At 43.2% G+C, this 25,337-nt stretch overlaps 1 protein-coding gene across 2 annotated transcripts in view; it reads right to left on the minus strand.

Annotated features, from left to right (window-relative positions):
- Positions 1-24,471, minus strand: part of Dpy19l1 (dpy-19 like C-mannosyltransferase 1) — an 85,086-nt gene extending 60,615 nt beyond the window's left edge. For both annotated transcript variants that reach the window (XM_045161854.1, XM_045161852.1), the window contains exons 1-6: positions 24,221-24,471; positions 12,458-12,482; positions 11,874-11,961; positions 3,822-3,959; positions 911-1,031; positions 147-240 (exon numbers count right to left, since the gene is read on the minus strand). In XM_045161854.1, the coding sequence (XP_045017789.1) occupies positions 147-240; positions 911-1,031; positions 3,822-3,959; positions 11,874-11,961; positions 12,458-12,482; positions 24,221-24,458 (704 nt within the window). In that variant the 5' untranslated portion in view covers positions 24,459-24,471. The remainder of the gene's footprint in view (positions 1-146; positions 241-910; positions 1,032-3,821; positions 3,960-11,873; positions 11,962-12,457; positions 12,483-24,220) is intronic.
- Between the last annotated feature and the right edge of the window lie 866 nt (positions 24,472-25,337).

Raw genomic sequence — 25,337 nt, forward strand, 5'->3', positions numbered from 1 at the left:
ACAGAAATATGAAATAATTGTGTAACTAAAAGTGGGTGGATGTTTTAGAGTTATTATAAAGCTAAACAGTGAGTTATCAATAATTAACCTATTATACTTTTATTATTATGGGACATCTTAACAAATACATACTAAAATATTCTTACCTTAAATATGTGCCATATATGAAGAATAATGCCATCATGAGTCCATTTAACATAAAAATTACAGCAACATAAAAGCAAGCAGGATCTCCCAATCCTTCAAAACATAAACAAAACATATGTTCTAACTGCAATTACATTATATGTCTAGTAATTTACATTAAACTGTGCTTTTTTTTTGAAAACTGTTGCCAGCTAAGTACATCAGTTTTCTTATGAAATAAAAATAAGAAGGAAATAATGCCCTTACAAAACAGGACATTAATCCAGAACAGAGAAGAGGATATTATCACAGCCGTGGTGGCTGAAAACAGGGCTGCACTTCTGCACACATGCCTGCTATGGAGGTTTGGTATCTGCTTTCTGCTTCTGAATAGGGATGGGTGGCAACTCAGCAAGGAAAAAGCACCACCCCACCTTCCGAGGCCCTATGGGGTCCAGTCAGAGCCATGAACTGCCCTGGGAAGAGCCTGGACACTTTGTAGACTTTGTGGCACTTCCTTTGTCCAAAGACCATGGAAAGCCCGTGTGTGCATGTTCCGGATGACACCTGAACACCTCACAGCCACCCTGACCCACGAGCCAATGTGAATGAAGCAGCCTCCAGTTCAAGCCACTCTTCCCAGTCATGTGAGTCTTCTTGGCAGGAACCTGTCCAAATTTCTGTCTTGCAGAACCCATGAGCATAATGAAATGACTGTCATTTATAACATTAAGACTGGAGTGGGTTTATTATGTCACTACCAATAATGGCACCAACAACTCACCTTCACAGCTTTCGACAGGGCTGAGTCCTTCTCCCCGGGTAACTGTCCAGCATATCTTGGTCTGAACACCAATCAAATCCATTATTCTGGTGTAAATCCGGTACCAGCTGGCCAGTATCACCTATTTTTAAGAAAGTAAAAAGATCATTCTAGTTTTATGGCTTGATTATTTATGAGATATTGTCATAATTACCAAACTCTCTCTTCCTGTATCATCTGTTTTACATCCAGTTCAGTGAGGCTCAGCATCTCCTGCACAGACTCTTCATTGCTCAGAGTCAGCCATGCCTCCAAGAGTACAGAAACCGGCATGTTTCTGAAATGGTGCAAAACTCTATTGAGGAACATAAAAGATCTGAACAGAATGAATGTGTCTAATTTTTTAGGATGTGAAATCTCCCTCAAATAATTCATAAAGATAAAACAACCCTAATGAAAGTCCTAAATAGTGAGCTGGAGAGATACCTCAGATGCCCTGCAAGCACGATGAACTGAGTTTAATCCCCAGTTCCCACAAAGAATAGTGGGTGTGATGGGGCAGGTTTCTAGTATCCATCTAGGGAGACAGAGACAACCACTGCCCATCTAGTCTAGTTTAACTGGGGAGTTCTCAGTCAATGAGAGACTAAAAAGGTGAGTGGTGTTTCTGAGGACACCCAAGGCTGTCTTCTTGCCTGCACGTGCACATGCAAAATTACAGCCAAAAGGTTTAGTAAGAGAACAGTGTGATCTCGGGAAGGTCCCTGCTTGTCACCAGTTTGTGCCTGTTGCTTTTTGGTGTGTGAGCTGGTGCTGGCGTTCTGCTTGCTGTAAGTTTTCTCTCTGCCTGGATCTGTGAAAGGGAGCCAGCTTCTTCTGCCATCTATGGAACTTCCTGGATCTGTGGGCTGAAATAAATCCTTCCTCCCATAAACTGTGCCTGATTTGGATGTTCATCCCAGCAATGTGAATCTGACTTCAATAGTGGGTATTGAGGGTTGAACTTAGTTCCTCCTCAGCATGTGAGGCAACTGACTTACAGAAATTCCAAATATGTTAAAAATATAAAGATACAATTGTACAAAAAGAATTTATATGTATAAAATCATAAATTAAAGGATTCATATATATAATATCTTACTAGAAAGTATGAATAGCTAGCTAAAAAGAAAAACATTTTATTTATATATTTTGTTAGTAACTTTTATGTAAAAAATGAGTTCTTAAGAAGTTTCAATAGAAAAATAAAAGATATGCAGGTTATTAATTTTAAATGAACAAGTACATTTGCATAGCACTGAAATATATAAATATATAAATTAAATACACCAAATAATTATAATTTGTATATGAAACCAGCGAAGATCAGGCAGCATTCTTTAAATGCTGCTGTGGAGAGAGACTGCAATCAGTGTCACCTACACAAAAGGTGTCTGGACAACAGGTACCAAAATTATTAAAGCAGAGATAACATTGAACTCAAATTCAACACAACAAATTTATACCTTAAAAATGGATCTGCATAGTTGGGCATGGTGGCACACGTCTTTAATCCCAGCACTTGGGAGGCTGAGGTGGGAGGACTGATGTGAGCTCGAGGCCACCCTGAAACTACATAGTGAATTCCAGGTCAGGCTGAGCTGGAATGAAACCCTACCTCGGAAAAAAAAAAAAATGGGTATACATAATAAAGCTTTAGGTTTAAGGACATTTACTACAGCTTTGCTTAGACTATAAAAGGGTCTATAGAAGATGGGCCAAACAGACAATGGTAGATCACATACATAGTATAGTCATTAAAATGACGTAATGACTCAGATGGCACAGAAGGCAGTTATGAATATTCTTGAGAGACAAGGGCCTCATGCAGAAGAAATTTACCTTGTATATCATTTCTGTAAAGTCAATTTGTAAATGATCTCAGAAAGTACTCAAATGGATTATTTGGTAAGAAAACCATGAGCTGTGGATTCATCTACACTCTTTATCCATTCAGAAATCAATCAAGCCCCTTATCCAACAGTTGGACTACTCTGAGAGGGAACTGACTGGAGGCCCACCAAAGGCAGGACCTGGACAGGTACAGCTGCCACCAGGGTGCCTTCTGCTGCCAAGTCACTAGAAAGGGGAACAGGAAAAGAAATGAGTTTCATGGGAGCACGTGGCATCAAGTCACCAAGGAAGCGACATCCAGAGCCTGCAGATATGTCAAAGGCAGGCAGGAGGGTAGTGAGAGGTGCAACATCTGCTAATACTATGTCTCCTTCTCCATCTTCCCCCATCATCTCCTGGATGGCCTCTCCTGGGGCCACACCTCTCCTGAGAAAGCGCTCTGAACTCCACCAGGAAGCCCAGAGGGGAAAGGGGCTTATTTGGCAAGTGACAAGTGACAGTATGGTGCTCCCTTGTTACAGACTCAGTAAATCTAGAGATCTTTCTAAATAATGTAATCACAATTATAGTTCCCATAGAATCAAAAGTTCCACTAAATCAGTAATGATGGTTTCCATAGTTCTTCCCAAGATGCACACTTTCTTGTAAAAACTGAAATAAGTTTCAGTATGCTAAGTCAGAACTTAGATTTAGAGTCATGCTTAATAAAGATAAAGTTTAGGGCTGGAGAGATGGCGTAGCAGTTAAGCGCTTGCCTGTGAAGCCTAAGGACTCCGGTTCGAGGCTTGGTTCCCCAGGTCCCACGTTAGCCAGATGCACAAGGGGGCGCACGTGTCTGGAGTTTGTTTGCAGTGGCTAGAAGCCCTGGCGCACCCATTCTCTCTCTCTCCCTCTATCTGTCTTTCTCCCTGTGTCTGTTGCTCTCAAATAAATAAATAAAAAATGAACAAAAAATATTAAAATTATATATATATATATATATATATATATATATAAAGTTTACAAAAATGAAAACTCATAATTAGAAAGAGAAACTTACCTCAGGGTAGAGGTTGAATCTTTTTAAAGTGTTGATAACAAGCGGGTATTCTGTGAGCTTGTCGTTCATGATCATCTGCACACCAGTCACAAACGAGGGCGCCTCCACCACAGTCTTGAAGTAAGAGTAGTACAGTCCCTGAAAGAAGACGCACTCGAGCTGTGATCAAAGGACACAGTCACTCTGTGGCTTCTTTTTGTTAATTTTTATTTATTTATGAGAGATAGAGAGGGGGAGAGATAGAGGAGGGGAGGGAGAGAACGGGTGTGCCAGGGCCTCTAGCCACTGCAAACAAACTCCAGACACATGCGCCACCTTGTGCATCTGGTTTAGGTGGGCAAGGGCCTTAACTGCTAAGACATCTCTCCAGCCCACTCTGCTTCTTCTTAGCTTGAAAATACTTAACAGTATATTGACAACACATGGTTTTGAATATGAAGCATTCAAGCAAATCTAACTACAATTAATTTCATAATCGCATCATCAGTCACAAATTCTTAGTTTTCAAAAAGCATGCATGTATATACATATACATATACATATACATATACATATACATATACGTATGTAGATAGATAGATATATACGTATGTAGATAGATGATAGATAGATAGATAGATAGATAGATAGATAGATAGATAGATAGATAGGAAGATTTTTTTTTTTTTTGAGGCAGAATCCCACAGTAGCCCAGGCTGACATGGAACTTACTCTAGCCCAGACTGGCCTCAAAACTCACATTCACGGGGCTGCAGAGATGGCTTAGCGGTTAAGCACTTGCCTGTGAAGCCTAAGGACCCCAGTTCAAGGCTCGATTCCCCAGGACCCACATTAGCCAGATGCACAAGGGGGCACATGCATCTGGAGTTCGTTTGCAGTGGCTGGAGGCCCTCTTTCTCTGTCTGTCACTCTCAAGTAAATAAATAAAACTAAACAAACAAACAAAAAACCCTGACATTCACAGTGATCCTTTTACCTCAGCCTCCTATATGTTGGGATCAAAGGCATGAACCACCATAACCAGCTTCTAAAAGTACATTTTAAAAACATCTAAATTGGGACTGGAGGGATAGTTTAGTGGTTAAGGTGTTTGCCTATAAAAGTCAAAGGACCCAGGTTCGATTCCCTAGGACCCACATTAGCCAGATACACAAGGGGGTACACATGTCTGGAGTTCGTTTGCAGTGGCTGGAGGCCCTGGCACTCCCATTCACTTTCCTCTCTCTCTTTCTCTATCAAATAAAGAAATAAAGAATGAAATGTTTTTTTTTTAATCTAATTTGGAAAGATTAAATAAAAAGTAACTTCAAAATTTGTTTCCACACTTATGCTCATATGCATCTCAGCATATTTTGCCTTGGAAAATTTTTAACCCATACAAATGTGTTAGACAAACCTATCTTAAGAAAAAAAAATATGAATAGTTTAATACCAAACTAAATTTACCATGCATCAAGAAACCTTCCCAAGACAAAAAAAGCCTCCTAACCGCTTTTCTGAATACCCAAAATGACATCAATCATATTTCCATCAAATTTCAATGCAAATATGTCAATGTATTAAAAGGTGTTCACAACAATATACTAAACAATTTCCATCAAAAGTAATTTTACAGAGGCACTCATGGTGAGGAGGTGGCAGTGGCAAGATGGCAGAGGAGGCTGCCTTGGCAGTTGGCTTGCCAGTGAGACTTTTCAGCAGCAGTCCTACCGGGGAGAAGAAATCTTGAGAATCAGTGGAGCCCCACAAGTTCTAGAAATCATAGAGAAGAGGGGGTCAAAAACAAGACCAAGCGAAAGAGCAACAGAGAGGAACATTCCACTTGGACCACTACCTGTGGATGACTCCCACCATAACTTCTCTTGTCAGGTGGCAGTGACCTCTGGGATCACTCAAAAGGCACCATAGTGCTGAGAAGTAACAGAGGAGATTCAGCACTGAGACAACTCTATCCCACCTTCCAAGGCTCAGGGTCCATAATGGAAGAGGTGGCAGAAAGAATGTAAGAGCCGGGCTGGAGAGATGGCTTAGCGGTTAAGCGCTTGCCTGTGAAGCCTAAGGACCCCGGTTCAAGGCTCGGTTCCCCAGGTCCCACGTTAGCCAGATGCACAAGGGGGCGCACGCGTCTGGAGTTCGTTTGCAGAGGCTGGAAGCCCTGGCGCGCCCGTTCTCTCTCTCTCTCTCCCTCTATCTGTCTTTCTCTCTCTGTCTGTCACTCTCTAATAAATAAAAAAAAATTAAAAAAAAAAATAAAGAATGTAAAAGCCAAAGGCCAAAGGAAGGGTAGGACTCCTTACAACGTGCTCCCTCCAGACACAAAATGGCCTGGATATCCATGACCTCGCAGGGCCTGACACTACCTGCACAGGACCATCATAAGAAGAGGAAAAGATCATGACATCAAAATAAAAGAGAGACTGATTGAGAAGCAGAGGGGATATGATGGAGAGTAGATTTGTGAAGGGAAAAGTTGGGGAAGGGAAGGAATTTTCTTAGTATATTGTCTAGAAGCATGGAACTTTTCAGTAAAACAAAAGTTTAAAAAAAATTCATAAGCCAGGCATGGTGGTTCACACCTTTAATCACTGTGAGTTCAAGGCCACCCTGAGACTACATAGTGAATTCCAGGTCAGCCTGAGCTAGGATAAGACCCTACCTCAAAAAACTGAAAAAAAAAAAATTCATAGAGGGGTGGACAACTAGGCTAAAAAGGTCTAAAGAGGTAAATAGGCCAAAGTATAGATAATGTTAAAAGGTTGAGAAACAGTCTAGAACAAGTACACAAAGGTCAGTTTTTCTTTCAAAGGTATTTGTCCCTAAACATAGGCAAGCAGCAGATTATCAGGTCTGATGCAAATTACTATCGATTATTACTTCCTTCTAAGAGAAACTTAGTTCTTAGAAAACTTAAAATAAGATGAAATCTGTGCCCAAAGGGATAGTGATTTCCCGCAAACAACTCAAAACTCTTGAGACGTCCGTGGTGGCACATGTCTTTTAATCCCAGCACTCGGGAGGCAGAGGTAGAAGGATCGCCGTGAGTTTGAGGCCACCCTGAGACTCCATAGTGAATTCCAGGTGAGCCTGAGCTACAGTGAAACCATATCTAAAAAAAAAAAAAAAGAACTACTCTTGAGAACCAATACTTTGTGCTTAAGCAAAATGTATTTGAATCTTTTTATAGAAAAAAACTTATTTTTACAGATTAGCATCACTCGCAAAAGAGCTAGAGACTGAGGATGAGGAGGAAAATAAGCCACAGTTTAGGCAGACGTTCCACTCTTGGGCTATTTTAGCCCCCTAATTGTCATTTATTGCTCAATTTCTGTGTGTGAACTAATGTTATTATAAAAAGTATCCAGGTAAATACTTTTTGAATGTATAAGCACCTCCTAGCTTCCAGAAATAAGATAATACTATTGGATAGCACCTAAGGCAACAGAGATTTCTCCACTGTGCTGAAATGTGCGTACCTGAGATTTCCACCAATGTATGTATAAGTGTTTTGATTGATGACTTTCTTTGTTCTGTCACTATAAAAGCTTCACGCAACTATTGTAAGAGCTGGGAAGATGGCTAAGCCAGTAGAGTGCTTTCTGCATAAGCACAAGGGCCTGTGAGGTCTCGTTTGCCTTGAGCTTGACTTCCCAGGACCCATGTCAACAGCTGGGCTTGATCATGCATGCCTGTACCTCCAGTCTGCTCTCCATAAGAGCAGAGACCAGAGGCCAGTTTGACTAAAAATGGCAACTCTGAGGTTCAGGGAGAGATTCTGTCTCTGGAAAAACAGATGAGCAAAAAGGAGGACATTTTCTAGCTTCTAGCTTACACACACACATACCACATACTTCACACACATATACACACACATTACACCACATATATACGCGTTATAGTACACACACATATCCCACATACTACACACACACAGCTACCATGTTGAATATGGTAACCTAAATTTGTGTTCCCAAACTATCGTCATCTGTATCTGGCTCCAGAATGAACTTTCCTTTCATGGTGAAAGCTGTGTTTCTGTGTCTGCAGCTGTGATATCACTAATTTTAAAAGTCCGTTTCCTACTGCACTTGTCCAACAGGGCCTTCCAAAGTTTCACATGTACCACGACCTGTGAATGTGCCCTTACTGGAAAAAGAGTCCTGGCTTGCGTAATCAAGTTGAGCTGAAATCAAGCTAGACTGAAGTGGACTCTGAAGTGAGCAACAACCAGTGCTCTTGTGGGAAGAGGAAAGTAGGTCCACAGATAAGCTGGGTGACAGGACCCCAAGAAGGTGGAAGCAAAAACTGGAGAATGATGTCCCAACAAGCCAGGAACACCATGACTACAGGCAACAACAGGTGGACTTCAGGGAGAAGTTGGCCTTGCTGACACCTGACTTCTCCAGTTCACCTGCTGAAACTATCAGAAAATAAACTCCTGCTGTTTTCAGTCACCAGACTGTGTGGATTTCACTATGGCAGTCCCTAGAACCACTATCTCTACTCTGTCCTGTGGATTTTATTTTAGAATCATATAAATATTTTATTTAACCATAAAGCACAAACTGTTAAATCTTTTAAAAGTTTCAAAATAAAAAAGTTAATTACTTCTTAACTTGGAAGAATATTTCATGGAACACCAGGACACAGTAATCTTATTGTACCTCACTAGAATATATCCTATCATCAAAACAAGCTGCAAGAAAAACTTAAATTATTTTAATAATATGTTAATGGTTCTATTGGCATTTTTATTCTTAACAAAAAATCATTATTATGAACATTACAAATAACCTTTCTGAAAATATATCTGAGATGCCTTTTTTGCTAAGTTCCTGTCTTGTAACTTGCCTTTAAGTTAATCATAACCAAGTACTTAGCTCACTTAAAATCATGGAATTGAGTTTCCTGTCTTAGTTTACCTTTGTCCTGAGCAGCATAGGTGACCAACATTGACAAGGAATGTTATAAGATGCTAACTGATCTTAAAATATGCTCATCATCCTACTTCCTTAGTGGCTGGTTTCATTCCTGACTCAGAACAGTGCATGTATGTGTGAGATATGCTGACCATCTGTTAAGAGCAACAGACCTTAAAAGTAACAAACTGCTCACAGAAATGTTAAAAGCAACAGGTGCATCAAGTGCAGGTGTTCTGAATCAGCAGAATCCCAACAGTCAAGGAACAAGTGCCTTCCTCACATATTGCTGATTCTCTGTTCACATATTGCTGTTTTTTGCTATTCAGTAAAAACACCAGTGAGTACCTTTCAGCAAAGGGAGCAGCTGCAGGGACGTGAGAAGCAAGGTAACAGCAACAGAAGGGGGTTCACTCTCAGTTTAAAGGACTCCAAGGGTTGGTTTTTCTTCTTTCAGGCTCCTCTAAAAGGTAGCTGGCCAACTCTTGGATAAGCAAATCCAAGAGTCAGTTTCTGTAATTCCAGGAAGTGCCCCATCTGGGCATAGTCATGATTTATTTTCTCTGTTAAAATAAAAATTGTGCCAAGCATGATGGCACACACATTTAATCCCAGCACTCAGGAGGCAAAAATAGGAGAATCAACATGAGTTCGAGGCCACCCTGAGACTACAAAGTGAATTCCAGGTCCACTTGGACTACAGCAAGACCCTACCTCAAAAGGAAAAAAAAATTTTGCTAGTTTTGTTCATCAAAAAAATCTAGGCACAGTGGGCTGGAGAGATGGCTTAGCGATTAAGACGTTTGCCTGCAAGACCAAAGGACCCTGGTTCAACCCTCCAGGACCCACATAAGCTGGATGCACAAAGTAGTGCATGCATCTGGAGTTTGTTTGCAGTGTCTGGAGGCCCTGGCATACCCATTCTCTCTTTCTCTCTCTCTCTCTCTCTCTCTCTCTCTCTCTCTCTGCCTTTTTCTCCCCTCTAAAATAAATATTTTTTCTTCTTCTTCTTCTTTTTAATCTAGGCACAGTGGCCAGTATAGTAGCAATGAGCATTTGTACAACAAAGTCTTGGTATCTGTGATGGTTTGAATGTTTGCCCCCGTAGACTCAGGTGTTTTTGATTAGGACTGAGCTTACAACATGAGTCTCCAGCAGGCAGAGCCCTGGAGGAAAGGGGTATGTCACTGGGGTGGATCTGCAGTCCACCCCTCCCAGGTGCCAGTTAGAGCACTAGTTAAAGCTCTGGCTGTTCTTGTCTCCTGACTGTTTGGTGGTGTCTCTGTGTATGGAACTAGGGAAGTGAGTCAGCTTCTTCTGCCATTGATGTTGTGTCCCCTAGATTCTCTAAGCCTGAAGTAAACCCTTTTCTCCCATAAGCTGCTTCTGTTCAGATGTTTGTCTCAGTGATGAGAGGTAAGTAAAACAGTCTCTATATGTCATGTGCAACTAAAAGAAATTGAGGCATCTTAGCAAACAGGCTGTGGCCAGGTCAGGGTAGTAAATGTCTTGTAGCATCTAGAAATAAGGAAGATAGGGACACCCCAAGTAAGGACACTAAGAAACTCTAGTGAGGTCACACCGATGGCCAGCAGAGCCAATTGCAGGGTATTTCTTCAGCTATAACCAGTGAGGTTACAAAGCATGCTCAAGCCCATCAGCTCACAATGATGCTCCAACAGAAGCAGCTCTGCTCTTATGACTAGGAGGTACTAGAAAACCAACTCATTTTATGGACAGCAGTAAATAAAATTTAGGAAAAAGTTTTTTTTTTTTCTGTCTTTGTACCAAGTGTATCAGAAAGACAAACTAAGTATTATAGGGATATACAACAATCACAGATTAGCAATTCCAATGAGGCAAGTAGCCTCCACTGATGATGACTGGGCTCTGAGGAACCAGCAAGACAGTTCCCAAAGCCAATGATCAAACTGAACATCTGGAAAGTAAGGCAACCAATCCTGGTTTGCCTGTCAGAATTAGCCAATAAAAAGTACAGAGCAACACCTAGTAAGTATTCCTGAAAGAGAAGACACCATATCTTCAACTATCAAGACCATAACTCCCTCAATATGTAGAAAAAGTGGGACAGAGGAACACAACATGAATTACTGTGGACAACTGCACAAGACATAAATACCCTAAACTCCTCACCAAATAGCAGAATAACAATAAGTAAATAGCAGAAAAACAAAATGGGAAGAAGAACTTACAGACTCAGAGATTTAGCAGGTGAATGGAACACGTAGGCAGTTTGGAGCCTGAATCAAGGACACTAACTCTTTAAAGGTCAAGTCATTCAAGCATTAATTTATATGTTCGTACTAATTATTTTTAAGTGTGATAGTGGTAGTGATGTCAACATTAGCAAAAAATATTTTAAGGTATTTATTAGTATTACTAGATAAAATGATGTAATATGGAATTTCTTTTAAAAGAGACAGTGCATATGAAGGAGTGATGGTGTCTGTTGTTGAAGCTAGATGAGCAGGGAGAAGGGTCTACTCTTTCCACTTTGGTGTGTCTTGTTAAAAATTTCCATGTTAAGCTAGGTGTGATGGTGCATATCTTTTAACCTACAATCACCATGTGTTCAAGGCCAGTCTGGGGTTACAGAGGGAGTTCCAGGTCAGTCTGAGCTACAGTAAGACTTATCTCAAGAAAGAAGAGGGGAAGAGAAAGAAATTTTTCATGTTAAAAAGCTTAACATTGGGACTAAGGAGATGATTCAATGGGTAAAGTACTCACTGAAGTAACCAAAGTCCTAAAGTTGGACCTCCAGACTCCACAAAAGAAATGTGGAAGCCCTTGATGGGCTTCTGCAATCAGCGAGGTGGGAGGCAGAAACAGGAGAGACTCCTAGAGAAGCTCATGGAATGTAGAGCAAAGAACAGCAGAATAAGAATCCAGACGAAATCCCTGCCTCGAAAGAGGTAAAAAGGCAAGGATTGACCTGAAAGTGGTCCTCTGACTTCCCCATACCATGGCCCACATGCCAAAGTCACACCATACACACACACAACCATGCAAACACCACACACATGAACATGTGTATGCACACACACACATTTTTTAAAAGCTTAAATGTTTTTGAGAGTCACATAATACTACAATAAAATACCACACAAATACTAACCATTTCTGTGCGAAAAGCCATCTCCCTTTCCAATGTTGAAAGGTGTGAAAAATGACGATCATTCTCAAAAAGGTGTGTTATATGGCTCCTGAAAATATCAAAATAACAAAGCAAACAGTGTTCAGCCTTGTAAAAGTTAAAATTAATTCTAAAAGCAAAAAAAGTACATAAAATTTACAGATGCTTTCTTGAAAAACAATTGCATCTATATTTGTTTTCTACATATCTGCTAAATACATACCAGTTACATTTTTAAATTAAAAATGAACCACAATACTATTTAAGTACAATAAAAATACATATTAAACTGTAAATGTCATTGGGTTATCATTTCAGAAATGTCTGATTAATGAAATTCATATATCTGTCTATTCAGAAGATTTAAAAAAATTAACATTCCTTTCAGCATGTACACCATATTAATATTAGACAAATTAGAGTATCAAATATAGCCTCTTTAATAATTGATGCATTTTTATTAAAAATTTTATTACTTTGATCCTAATTTATCAATTAAACTACAATTTTAAGAATACTGTGTTATAACACTTATCAATGAAAAAAAAAAAAATAATCTTACTTACCAGTGCAGCAAGGCTGCAAAGGCAGCTGAAATAAAAGAAATTTAAATTACTGTTATAGCAGAAAGAAGTATTTCATCTTGCACATAAGCACTTCAAATATGAGTTTGCCAGATCTGAGGTGTTGCAATGTTGAGCCGTCTTAGGAGCTGAGAGAGCACTGACCCCTGAAGCAGCCCTGGAGCTCAGCAAAGCCCCAATGGGCAGCTCAGGCATGGGTCTACAATTTTCATTCACTCAGTCATTCAGCAAAGTGTCTGAGGGCCTATTATTTGCAAAACATTGTAAAGAAACCATTCTGTGGAAACTATCATGAAAATAGTACTCAGTGCACAAAGAATGGCAGTGGCCAGCTGGGCCAGATTGGAAGTGGAAATACACAAAGAACTGCCACGTTTTACATACTCCTGCAGTATCTGAGTTTGCACGACAGACCTCTTGTTTTTAAATGCAACAAAGATGAAGTAAAGGGAATGAAGGAAAAAGAAGAGACAGAAACACAAGACAGATCGCAAGTGAGCAACCTCATCACTCACATTAAGAATCAATGTCTCCAATGATTGTTATGGGGAGGTAATATGATGGAGAATGGAATTGCAAAGGAGAAAGTATGGGGGGGAGGGAGGGAATTAACACGGGATTTTTTTTATAATCATGGAAAATGCTAATAAAATTTAAAAAAAAAAAAAAAGAAAAAGAAAAGAATCAGTGTCTCACTTCTGTCCAAGTACAAGTGAAGACTAGGAGAAAGAATGTGGCCAGGCAGCGCATGGTGACAGGACCCCAAACTAAACAGGGAATTGTCCACAGGGCCTGGATGAGAAAAGTGAGATTACTACACTTTACTACAGGCCAGAAGTGTCAGAAGGGTCTGATATTTTCTTATCTCTGCCCCCTTAGGGAGTCCTTCCGCCTGCTTCCAAGAAGCCCTTCCAAGAGAATTAGGATCTCCGGGAAGACAACTCTTTTTCAGAAATATTGACCCTAGATACCTCCTACAGGACTGGACAAACAACAGCTGCCCATCCAGGGGGATTACATAAAATAACCCAATCGGGGTCTCCAGCTGGGCTTCTCAAACACCCTCTTGTTGTCCTGGGCAAAAGTTCTACCTTCCTTCCATTTCTTCTATCTATAAGCTAATAATATCTTCCTAACCCTTATCCTCTGGTCTGTGGTTTTTATTTATTAAATCTCTAAGATAAGAATCCAGAGGCCTCATCGGGAGTCCTGTGTGACTATTGAGTTTTCTGACTCCCTAACTCCTGAGTTATTGCCCAATCTAGCTGAGATAAGGTTCTGACACTCTCACGCTCTCAAAGTCACCCCAAAATTTCCCTATCACAATATGAGTACAGAAACTTGGCTATGTTAGGGGCTATAGCCCTCAAGTCCTCCCCCCGCCCTTCATGACCCACGTCCTCCACTTAGACCCACCTCCTAAAGGTTCTACAACCTCCCAAAACAGGCTGTTCTAACATACCAGCCTATGGGGGACATTTCACACAAGGGATTCAGACTTATAATCAGTGTTGCTTGTCCCTGGCACACAAAGTGACTGGGGCAAATTCTGAATAATAGTTGCTTATAATGTTTTTAAAATATTTATTTATTTATTTGAGAGAGAGAAAGACACAGGGAGAGAAAGAGAGAGAATGGGTGCGCCAGGACCTCCAGCCACTGCAAACAAACCCCAGATGCATGTGCCACCTTGTGCATCTGGCTTACCTGGGTCCTGGGGAATCGAACCGAGGTCCTTTGGCTTTGCAGGCAAAAGCCTTAACCACTAAGCCATTTCTCCAGCTCCATCGTTGCTTAGAATTTTTAACATGAGAATCAAATTGGCTCCTTGGCACTCCAAGTATCCTAGAGTCCAGCAGTGATTTATCACTTAGGACCTACCTGGATATCTCAGACTCCTCAGACTCTGAGGTCCTATCCCATTCCTCCCAACGAACAATCTGCATTTAAGTGAGGTAGACATTCAAGGGAAATATATCAACATGGACACACACTGGAGTTCCCTGGTAACCTGAACTTTCCTATATCTTCAATGGGGCAGATTCTAGTGTATAGCCAAAAGCATGGGAGAAGCGAGCTAAGACTGCATTCTTGGGTCTAGCTCCTTAAGCTCTTAACTCAGCAGATCACTCTAAGGGGTTGATAACCTTACATTTTTTTCAAGCCCTCAGGTGATTTCATACAATCCACACTTTGAGAAGTGGTAGCTATGACAAGTAATCTATTAAGAAGATGGTAACAATTCAAGGGTGCTGAGGAAGGTCCGGAGAGTAGAAACAAGATGAGATTTATTAGGAAAAGGCAAATATAAATCCAAAAGATAACTGAAAGACACTGGCAAAACTTGGTAGATGCAGAAAGGAATTAAGAAGGGAAAGAATTAAGATTTACACTGCTCCCCTTGTAAGAAAGTTAGTCCTAAGAAGAAACTTTTTTTTAAGGTTTTATGACTTTTACATAGCCTTTGAGTCTCATTTGCACAAAGCATAAAGTCAGGGGTATTTGCATGGTTATTTCAATTCCCAGCACTTAATGACTTTGAACTACCTATAGCTATTTCCACTAACACATGGTACTTTGCCCTTTTAAGTGACTGCACAGTGATTTTCTGTTTTCATTTTGATGTCTCTGCTCCCCAAACTTCAAAGTCTTAATAAATTTGTCCCCTTTGGTTTGTTTTCCTTTTTGAATTGGGGAGGAGGAAGTTCTACTATAAGTAGTGAAATAAGGCATGAGCTCAATTCACTTACACACACTGACTCTCAAGCTGAGAAATGATTGCTTTTCAAATCTACAGTCCACACTAGAAGAAACCATGGCTCCTCCTCACATCAGGAGTGAAAACCTTTTCACATTGTCACACAAAGTTGTCCTGTATAACATTCATGCTCAAGAACCACACAATAAATTACAAAAAAAAAAAAAATGTTTTGAGTTTAATTTGGGGTCACATTCACGGGTCTCCAGGGTTATGGGATGGACACTCCTGGATGGCTAATTTCAATTAACTGGAGTCTCCACCACATATTTGACATTGAGCAAAACAGAACTTCACAAGAGCTAAGAAAAATATTTGAAGTTCTTAATTATGCTGATAATATTTAATATCTATTTGCCAGTTGTATTATCCCATATTGAGCAACAATGACCCAGGAGTCCTTCTGAGGGAGACCTGGCTCTTATTGTCCCAGGAGGCCTAAGTCACACGCAGTGAGGATGCAGCAGGGCTTGGAAGAGAGCCAGGGTTTCTCTGACTCCAGGCTTAGATCTGAAAATGTTGAGGACATTAGCCACAAGAATGCAATGACACAGAAATGCCTGAGAACTAACAAAGCGTCAAGGACCAAATGTTTCATTGTCAACTGGCACTATAAGGACAGAACACAGAAAGCATATACAATACCCCAAACAGAAAAGAATACACAGTGTATATAACCACCCCAGAAAATCAACAGGCTCCTAAACAGAAAACCATACAAAGTAGATTTGCATACTGAAATATGTACTTAATTATGTGTTAATTAAAATGCACGCACTACTAATGTACAAATTTTAAAACAGGCAATACTTACAACTATTACTCAAAATATACATTTTAAAAAGTAAATTCTGGGCTGGAGAGATGGCTTAGCAGTTAAGTGCTTGCCTGTGAAGCCTAAAGATACCGGTTCAAGGCTCGATTCCCCAAGACCCACGTTAGCCAGATGTACAAGGGGGCACACACGTCTGGAGTTTGTCTGTAGTGGCTGGAAGCCCTGGCGCACCCATACACTCTGCCTCTTTCTCTCTCTCTCTCTCTCTCTCTGTCACTCTCAAACAAATAAAAATGAACAAAAAATAAAAATAAAAAACAGTAAATTCTAACTTCCTTTAGAAGTCTTAGCTTTAGCTGGAGGGATGGCTCAACAGTTAAAGGTACTTGCATACAAAGGCAGTGTGGCTCATGCATCTGGGGTTCATTTACAGTGGCAGGAGGCCTTAGCATGCCCATTTTCTCCTTTGCCCCCCACCACCACATAAACAAACAAAAATATACATTTTTTAAGTAGGCTGGATATGGTGGTGCTCACCTTTAACTCTTAGCACTTGAGAGGCAGAGGTAGAAAGTTCACTGTGAGATCGAGGCTACCCTGAGACTACATAGTAACTTCCAGGTCAATTCCTCCCCCCAGTAAAAAGAAAGCCTTAGCCTTACATAATCTGAAGATGAGTATTTCTCAAGCACTAACGCACATTAATGGTCATTAACTTTCTCCTTATTTAAAAACTGCATTTTAGTGTTTTATAGTAAGTAAGGTAACCCAGGCCCAGAAAGCCAAATGTCACATATTCTCTCTCAAATGTGGATCCTAGCTACTAATGTATAGACTTGTATGTGAGCTGGAGCCAAAAGTCAGTAGCAGAGGCCCATAAGCTAGAAAAAGGCTATAAGGGGAGGAAGGAGGAGAGGGAAGAACTTTAGGGGGTGGTATTGTATATATGTAAGCAGAAGAACAGATTACAGGGAGGAGAATGGCTTAAGCTAGGTCAGGGAAATACCATCGTTTGTTGTCTGTAAGTACAGAAGTTGGCAATAAAAATATATGTATATATTAAGAAAAGAATAGATAAAATATACAACCAAAACAATATGCTAGTTCACTGAATGCTTCTAAGCATGCAGAGGGAAACTGCAAATTTTAGTAAGACCACTGGAGAAGTGTAGAAACTGGATCTCTGCAACACAGGAAAGAGACAGAGAAGTGGGTGCACATGCATGCACGTGCAAGCACACACCGCAGCTGGGCATCGTACAGAGGCAGGTTTACACACAGGAATGCAGCACGTGAGCACAAATGCCACAGCTGGGAGACACACAGAAGCAGATGGACACACATGCATGCGCACACCACACCTGGAAGACATACAGAAGCAGGCGTCCATGCACGTATGCATGCACACACGCCATACAGCCAAGAGAAAAGTTTATTTCCTGGTGACCCTCCCAAATCTTGACATGAAATCCCTCCAAAATACAAAATGACCTTGGACATCACAAGTCTTCCTTATTATTTAAGTTAAATGATCAATAAAGGCTTATTTACTATGTCAGTGTTTTATAGATTTTTTTTCCAAAAACCATCACAAGTTTTAAAATTCAGGATTTATTGATTTTCAAAAATTAATCATGCAAAGTGAGAATGAAAACAGAAGGGTTAGACCCAAGGATGTAAAAAATAAACAGCAAGGCAGTGCCCTAAGAGCTCACGGGTCTCGTGTCGTATGAGTTCATAAAACCCTTAACTTGCCTTTGATTATTGCCGAAGGCTTCAGGTCTGAGACCTACAACTTCACAAATGAGACTTGTGGTGCCAAGAGTTACTCAACTCCAAGCCCCACCCAGTGAACCAAAACATGACACAGGCCAGTCATCTAGCCCTACCTTATTTTCCCCATGGGTAAAAATCTCAGCAGTAACCTTAAGTTCTAGATGCTTATGAAATTTGAATGGACATCAAAGATGAGAGAAAAATGAAATCCCAGGTCTTCTTACAAAAGGTTTTAAAGAGAGAGAAAAAAGAAAGAAAGAAGGAAATAACAGGCAGCAGCACCATTCATATGAGGCACTTTACGATTAGTGCTAAGACCCAAAGAAAACCACTCCCATGCCAGCCCTGCAGCATGGACGGACTGCAAGTGGTACAGAAGGCAGGGATCACTGAGATGAGCTAGAAAGAGGGCAGCACGGCAGCATTTTAGGGAAATGGGAGTTATTATAAGAATATGAATAAAACATAACTCTTTTCAATATATCACAATATCCCAAATTAAAACTCCATTTAGGTAGCAAGCATGCAAAAGAAACTGGCCAGCTGACTTATAAATTGTTTTATGACATAGTTAGCAGTATAGTTTACTAATATATATAATCATATATAATCACCTCATCTTTCATCAGTCCTGAATCAAAACTGAACTTGTATAAGTAATTTTGGTGAGTGTCATGTTATGATGTTGAATCCTTGCTACACTAAGTTACAATAAAACCTCATCCAAGTATTTATCCTGTGAGAGTAACAGTGCTGGAAAACACACCTGACCATCAGCTAATTTAGAAGAAAGTTAAACATGGGAAAGACACTGAACAAACATAGCTGATATATTAAGTATTCATTGATGTCCCCTCAGGAAAAGAAGTAACTGTGATAATGCTGAGAAACTAACAGTACTGAAGCCCCAGTATACACTTATAAATTATATACCCTGAATATTATTTCCACTTTTTAAATATATACTGAATTAATTTTAATTGAACTATGAAATGTATCCCATAATGAAATAATCTCTTTTATGGGATTAAAAAACAGTACACAGATCTTGACTTGAAATGGATAATTTTAATAGTTTGTTTGCCAGTAAGTAAGTAGAGAAAACTAGCAGATGCTTATCTGCAAGACAAAGGTTCCAATGGTAGCCTACAGCAAATGGGAAAAGATAAGCTAGAAGAACTAGAATTTGGAATTAAGCACATAAACAGTAAGGCCTTAAGATACCCCACATGAAAATGCATGCACCTGTGTAGTCTCTATGAAAAATTCCTAAGAAACATTAATACACCTTTATGCCTACTAACAGGCATCAATATAATCTAACAGTGCATTTTAAGTGATCAGATTTTAGCAATATTCAAATATACATATGAATGTAATTAAAACTTTATTTGTGTTCAGTGTTGATACTATATTACTGGCCAAAATAAAAAAAGAAATCATCACAAATAATCTTTCCTTATATTCAGACATCTTCGCATTTAGAGAAAAGTATAAATAATAACATGCTTAGGTAATTAGATTCCTTAGAGTTAACCAGAAATCGATCATAGAATGAAAACAATGGTTTCAAGTATTGGAAAGTTCATTAAAATCCAAGTTCCCATATATTGCTTGTTGACATGGCTGAGATGTGTCCGTTGCTAATACAACTTCACAGCCGTTATGCTCAAGTGCTTGCCTGAAAAAGACATAAAGGTGGCAGTGGTCCCTAAGATTCGCTCTTCTTCAGCTTTTCTTGGCCCTTATACCACCCTAGCATGCTCTCAGTTGCAGGAATTGTGTTTCTCAAGAGCCCTTGCTTAGCATGCATCAGGCCCTGGGTTCAATCCCTAGAAGCCCGCGTTTCACGTTTAAGCAGTCTATGTGCAGTTTGGGCCTCAAGATGGCGCAGTTTCCATACACCTCCACTGGATAGCTAAGGTGAGAACCACTGGTCTAGTACGCATCTCTCATGTTACATGTGACCAAAACAAAGCTCTAGACGCTAAATGCTTTGCTTATAACTAGAAGAATGTTTTTTGCCTGTGTGTGAACAAGTGTGTTGGTGCTCATATGTGCACATGCATGTAGAGCTCAGAAGTAAATGCTGAGCATAGTCTCAATCACTCTTCCACTTATTCCTCTGAGACCGGGTCCCTAACCGGACCAAGGACTCACCTCGGCTAGAAGGCAGTTAAGCCTTGGGGATGCCCCTGTCTCCACGTCACCTTTCCAGCATTAGGACTGCAGGCATGCGCCACCACGAGTGGCTTGCACTTGGCTCCCTGGGTTCTGAGCTCCTGTCCTCATGCTTAAGCAGCAAGCACCCTACGCATTGTGCCATCTCCCCTCTGCCCACCCACAAAGACGAGTCTTGAAGAGGCAGGATTACACAGAACGCCATGCTCTCCTTTTTTCTGCCTTGTCCCCGTCCCAGCAGGCTGACTCTAAGTTATTTCAGCAGCATGCAGACCTGCCAGTGAAAGGCACTTGAGAAGTCCAAGGTATGACAAGTATCTGGGATTCTTGGGTGGCCTTGCTCCCACAGCAAAGCTCCCACTGACTGTAACTCCCCATGAAGCCTTACTTCCCCTTCACATGTGGGAAGTGTTGATAGTACCTGGGGGCCAAATGATATTCATGAGATCCTTACGTCTGTTCATCCTTCTGAAAATAGCCCACTGGCATCCATAAATACACTGATAGACACGTCTATGTAGTGGGGTGCATTTTCAGAAGTGGGAGCAGGCTGAAGGCAAAACATTTACTGAGGGCTGTGGTCAGGAAAGTTTGGGAAGCCTTGTCAAGGTTCTTGCTACAACACTGCCTCCTATGGCTGATAACTGGGAGCTTAGGGACTGAACCGGCTAAAAATGAGCATTTCAAAAACGCTTCTTTCCAACTGTTACTATTAATTTCCACATATAAGAACAGCATAATTACTTTCTCAAACGGACTTCTTAACGATGCAACACTGCTCAAGGGCCAACTTTGGTAAGTGACTTACTGTGATGCCCAACACATATGAAGAAAAGATCTAACCAGTTTCTTTTCCTGTTTTATTTTTTTGAGTGTGATATGTACAGTATGGGCATGTGTGTGTATGCGTGTCTCTGTGTGTGGATGCAGCTCCCCATGCACGATGTGGGCATAGGCCAGAGGACAATGCTAGATGTTGTTCATGTACTTGTTTCATTGAGATGGAGTCTTGTTACTGATTCTGGAGTTTTGATATTTTCTCAAATCCCAGCAGCTCTACAGCCTCTGCTTCCTACAGGATTAGGGTTATAGACATGTGTGGTCATGCCCAGCTATTTACATGGGTTGTGGAGGATCAAACTAAGTGGTCTCAGGGCCACTCCAGCCCCCGTGCTTACACAGGAAGTGCTCTTAACCACTGAGCCACCTCTGCAGGGACAGTCTCGAACTCTTACAGGTATGTGCTTCTGTCATGGCGCTTCAAGTCACAAAATTTCTTCATAATTAGAAATGAAGCCATTTTTGTCACAACATAGTATTTAGTTGTAGTTATAGTTATCCACTACAAATTAACTCAAAGAACAAATGAATATACACTGTCTCTCAATAATAGAAGACTGGGGCTGGAGAGATGGCTCAGAGGCACTGACCTGCAAAGCCTAAGAACCCAGATTTGATTCCCCAGTACCCACAAAAAAGCCAGATTCACAAGGTGGCACATAAGTCTGGCATTCATTTGCAGTGGCTAGAGACCCTGCTGTGTCTATTTTCTTTCTCAAATAAGTACACAACATATTTTTTAAAAAAAAATAATAGAAATAGAAGACCAAGGGGCTACTACAAAGTTTCACATTGAAGTACTATATAGTATCAGCTTAACTGACACACTCTGGGTGGGAAAAGAAAAAGGGAAAATAAAGCACCGTTCGAATACATCTACACTGCTAGTTTCACTACACAAGGTGAGCAGCTTTCTGATGCTTTGGTGGCTTGATGGTACAGGAGGACTCAGCACAGCAGTCTAAGGGTACAGACCCAGAGAATGAGCCAAACATATCAGGTCCAGTCACTGAGCAGAATCATCTCTGCAGGAACTTGTGGCCTTGCTGTAGCCCATCTGCAAGGACCCTGTCTCTAGATAGGGCACATTCAGCTAGCCTCCACACACCGGCTGACTGCGCTGGAGGATACACCTAAGAGTACGGGCTGCCACGTGCACTGTAGCTCTTCTTACAATGGCTACAGTTGCAAATCAAGCAAAACACTACACTGCTACATTGATACAAAAGTGCTCTTTATTGAGGGCTGGAGCGGTTAAGGCTTTTGCCTGCAAAGCCAAAGGACCCAGGTTTGATTCCCCAGGACCCATATTAGCCAGATGCACAAGGGGTCACACACGTCTAGAGTTTGTTTGCAGTGCCAGGAGGCCCTGGCATGTCCATTCTCTCTCTCTCCCCACCCCCCACCCCTTCTCTGTCAAATAAATAAATAATTTTTTTAAGTAGTCTTTAAGTTTAGGCATTACTGAATTCAAATATAAGCCATCCAATACGAGAAAATTCAAAGGAAATATGATTATCAAGTATGCAGAAAGGGCAGTAGTAGATAAGGCCTACTATTTATGTCTCTGCCTGAAAAAGAAAAAAAAAAAAATTGAAGCCCTGTCATTCCTTATACTGTAAAGTAGTTACTGTTTATAGCAGCCACTCAGGAAAACTTGAAGTTTGTTCTGTTATGGGATCTGAAATCAGTACATCTGCTCCTAAAATGGGGGAGGGGGTGTCTATTAAATGCTTTAAACACACACATGTACCACCCATGGTATTTTTAGTTTTGTTCCCTGGGACATCCCTGTGGAGTGAATAGGATACGGGAGAATCTCATAAGGCTCACAAGGAAGTAACCTGAGGTTTAAAAGCTAGCATTGTGCACTGGCTCTGAAGACCTTCAGCCTCATCCCCTGTATCGTGCTGCCTCCCCAAGGTGAACTTAACCTGCACAACCACCAGGTTTTCAAGCTCACTACTGCCGGAGCAAGAATGAATTTTCAGTCTTAAATCAACTATCAAAATAAAACGCCCCGATAACAAAGCTAACCTTTCTCAACCCAGAAACACACGGAGATGACTGCCTTCTTATGAGGTGGCTTCCAGTGGTGACCGTGAGCTGGCACGAAGTTACTTTACTGTGTGCTGATCTTTGGGCCTATATGGAACCCCAAAGTCCTGGCTCGAGGGACCTCAGCAGAGGAATATGAAAAGACAGTAAGACATCCATCACGGGGAACTAAATAGCCAAAGCCCTTTATGATAACATATTAGAAAGGCAATGCTAAAGCACTTTACCCACTGACTTTCAAACATTAGGCCTATTATCCAAGCTGCTATAATTTGCCTTATTGGAATGTCAACTGGGAGACAAAGGAAATCCGAAGTCAGTTCACATGTGAACTAGGCACAGTTAAACGCCATCCACTTGGTGCACGGGAGAAGGGAGACATGCCAGCAAGATTAAAGCTTGGATACACAGAACACAACACAACCTGGAAACGAACTTGTCCAGGGGAACAATTCATCACAGGGCAGTGTTTGCAACCAAGAAAAAAATAAGTCGGCTACGAAGCTGACGATGGATCAGTGGTTAGGAGCACATCCACCATAAAGCATTATTGCCTGAGAAACCATTCGGGTTCCCGCACCAGGATCCACCATGCACAGCTGGCCACGGCCGCTCGGGTCTGTTATCGTAATCCTGGAAGCAGCAACGACCCGAATCCTCCGGCTGATGATCAGCAATAAACCCTGATTCAAACAAGAACGAGTGGGGGGGGGGGGCGCGGGTGGTGGACACTGTCTCCTTCCTGCTAGTGCGCCCCGCTACAGGAAAGCGCAAGGGGGGCCCCAAGGGGCACATTTGTCTGCATATACACCCCCCAAAAACAACACACACACAAACACACGCACACACGATTTAGAAGAAAAAAAAAACACGCTAAAATTTCCAAGTTTGGCAACTTTCTACGGCCGAGAACTTGAGTTTGCTTTGTGCTCCTCTGAATCGCTCCCATCCCAAAGCACCCCATCCTCGCTGCCCGGGGTCCGAAACGACCGTAAGAAAGACAGTGGCACCCGTGGGCAGCGCCCGAGTCTCCTGACTTAACAAGACCCGGCCACCCACGGGCAGGCCGAGCAGCTGTGGCTCTGGAGCCATGTTTTAGAAAGCCGGTGCCCGAGAGCGGCGGGCGGCGAGGTGCAGGAGAGCGAGCGAGCGAGCGAGCGAGCGAGCCGGGGCGGCGAGGAGGTGGGGCGGGGGGGGGAGACGTCCCGGGGAAAGAAGTCGGGGCGGGGCGGTAGCCGGCTGGAGCCCGGGCCCCGCGGGGCGTCGGAAGCCGGAGGAGCGCGGCGAGAGGAGGAGTTGGGGACCGGGGTGGGAGGCCCGCGTCTCAAAGTTGCGCCGCGTCCCGCCCGGGGCTCACCTAGCGCGAGCGTGCTCCAGGTGCCGCCGCGCCCCGCACGCCGCAGGCCCAGCGCGCGCAGCCCGGCCGCCAGGCGCCCCGCCACGCTGCCCCGTGCGGGCGGCGCGGGCTCGGCGCGGGGCCCCTTCCTGCGCCCGGGGGACGAGGGCGCGCGCTCGCCGGGCTCGGACGCCCCCCTCAGCGGCGACGGCTTGGGAGCCGCCTCCCCGCGGTGCCTGCTCCGCGCCTGCAGGACCATCTTGGCATAGTCGCGCCGGCTTCGCTGCGCGCGCCCGGACGGCGGCCCACGGTCCTCGGGAGCGCTGGCTGGCGGACCGGGGTCGGGGGTGGCGGGGAGGGAGGGGGTGGAGAGAGGAGGACGGGTTAGGGCGCCGCTCACTCCCGGGGCGGGAGGGCGGACCCGGAGGCGGAGAGAGCACGGAGGCCGGGCGAAGGCTGGCCGGCTTCGGTGACGACGAGCAGGGGGACGGCGGCGGGGGTGGGAGGGGAGGCGGGGCCGGATTCGCGCGCCTGCCGCCGCCGGGGCCGCCGCTCGGGTTGTCACGGCGACCGCGGAACGCCGGGGGGAGGGGGGGGTGCAGAGGAGCGAGGAGGGGGCGGGGCCTCCGCACCGGACGCGCTCCGCGGCCCGCCACCGCGCACGCGCGGGCTCCCGGCACGGGCGGGGCCCGACCCGGCGGCGGCGGCCCCGGTGACCCCTCCCTGGGCGAGGGCGGCGCGCGCGCGCGCGCCGGCGACTCCGTGGCGGGGAATCGGCTTTTCCTGCCGGGACCCGAAGGGAAGCCGTGTGTGCTGGAGGCCTGGCGAAGCGTCTCCGCCTCGGGGAGGAGCCCCGGCGGGCACGAGCAGGATGGTCGCCCCCACTTCCCCCCGCCAGCCCCGGGAGAGGGCGCCGGGCTGGGTCCCGGGGAGCAGGGGGTGGCGGTGGGCGCGCCCTGCTCTGCCTGCGGCTGGCGGTGCTCGAGATGCTCGCGGATGCATTTGCTCCTCGGTGCAGGGACCTCGCGCTAACTCCGAGCGCTGCTGCCTCTTTTCACCGAAGCCGAGGCGCGGGCTGGGCGGGATTCGAAATGGCCAAAGTGATCTCTTTGGGGAACTCCGCACCCGGAGGGATGAG

This window comes from Jaculus jaculus, chromosome 11, assembly GCF_020740685.1.
Source record: "Jaculus jaculus isolate mJacJac1 chromosome 11, mJacJac1.mat.Y.cur, whole genome shotgun sequence".
NCBI lineage: Eukaryota > Metazoa > Chordata > Mammalia > Rodentia > Dipodidae > Jaculus > Jaculus jaculus.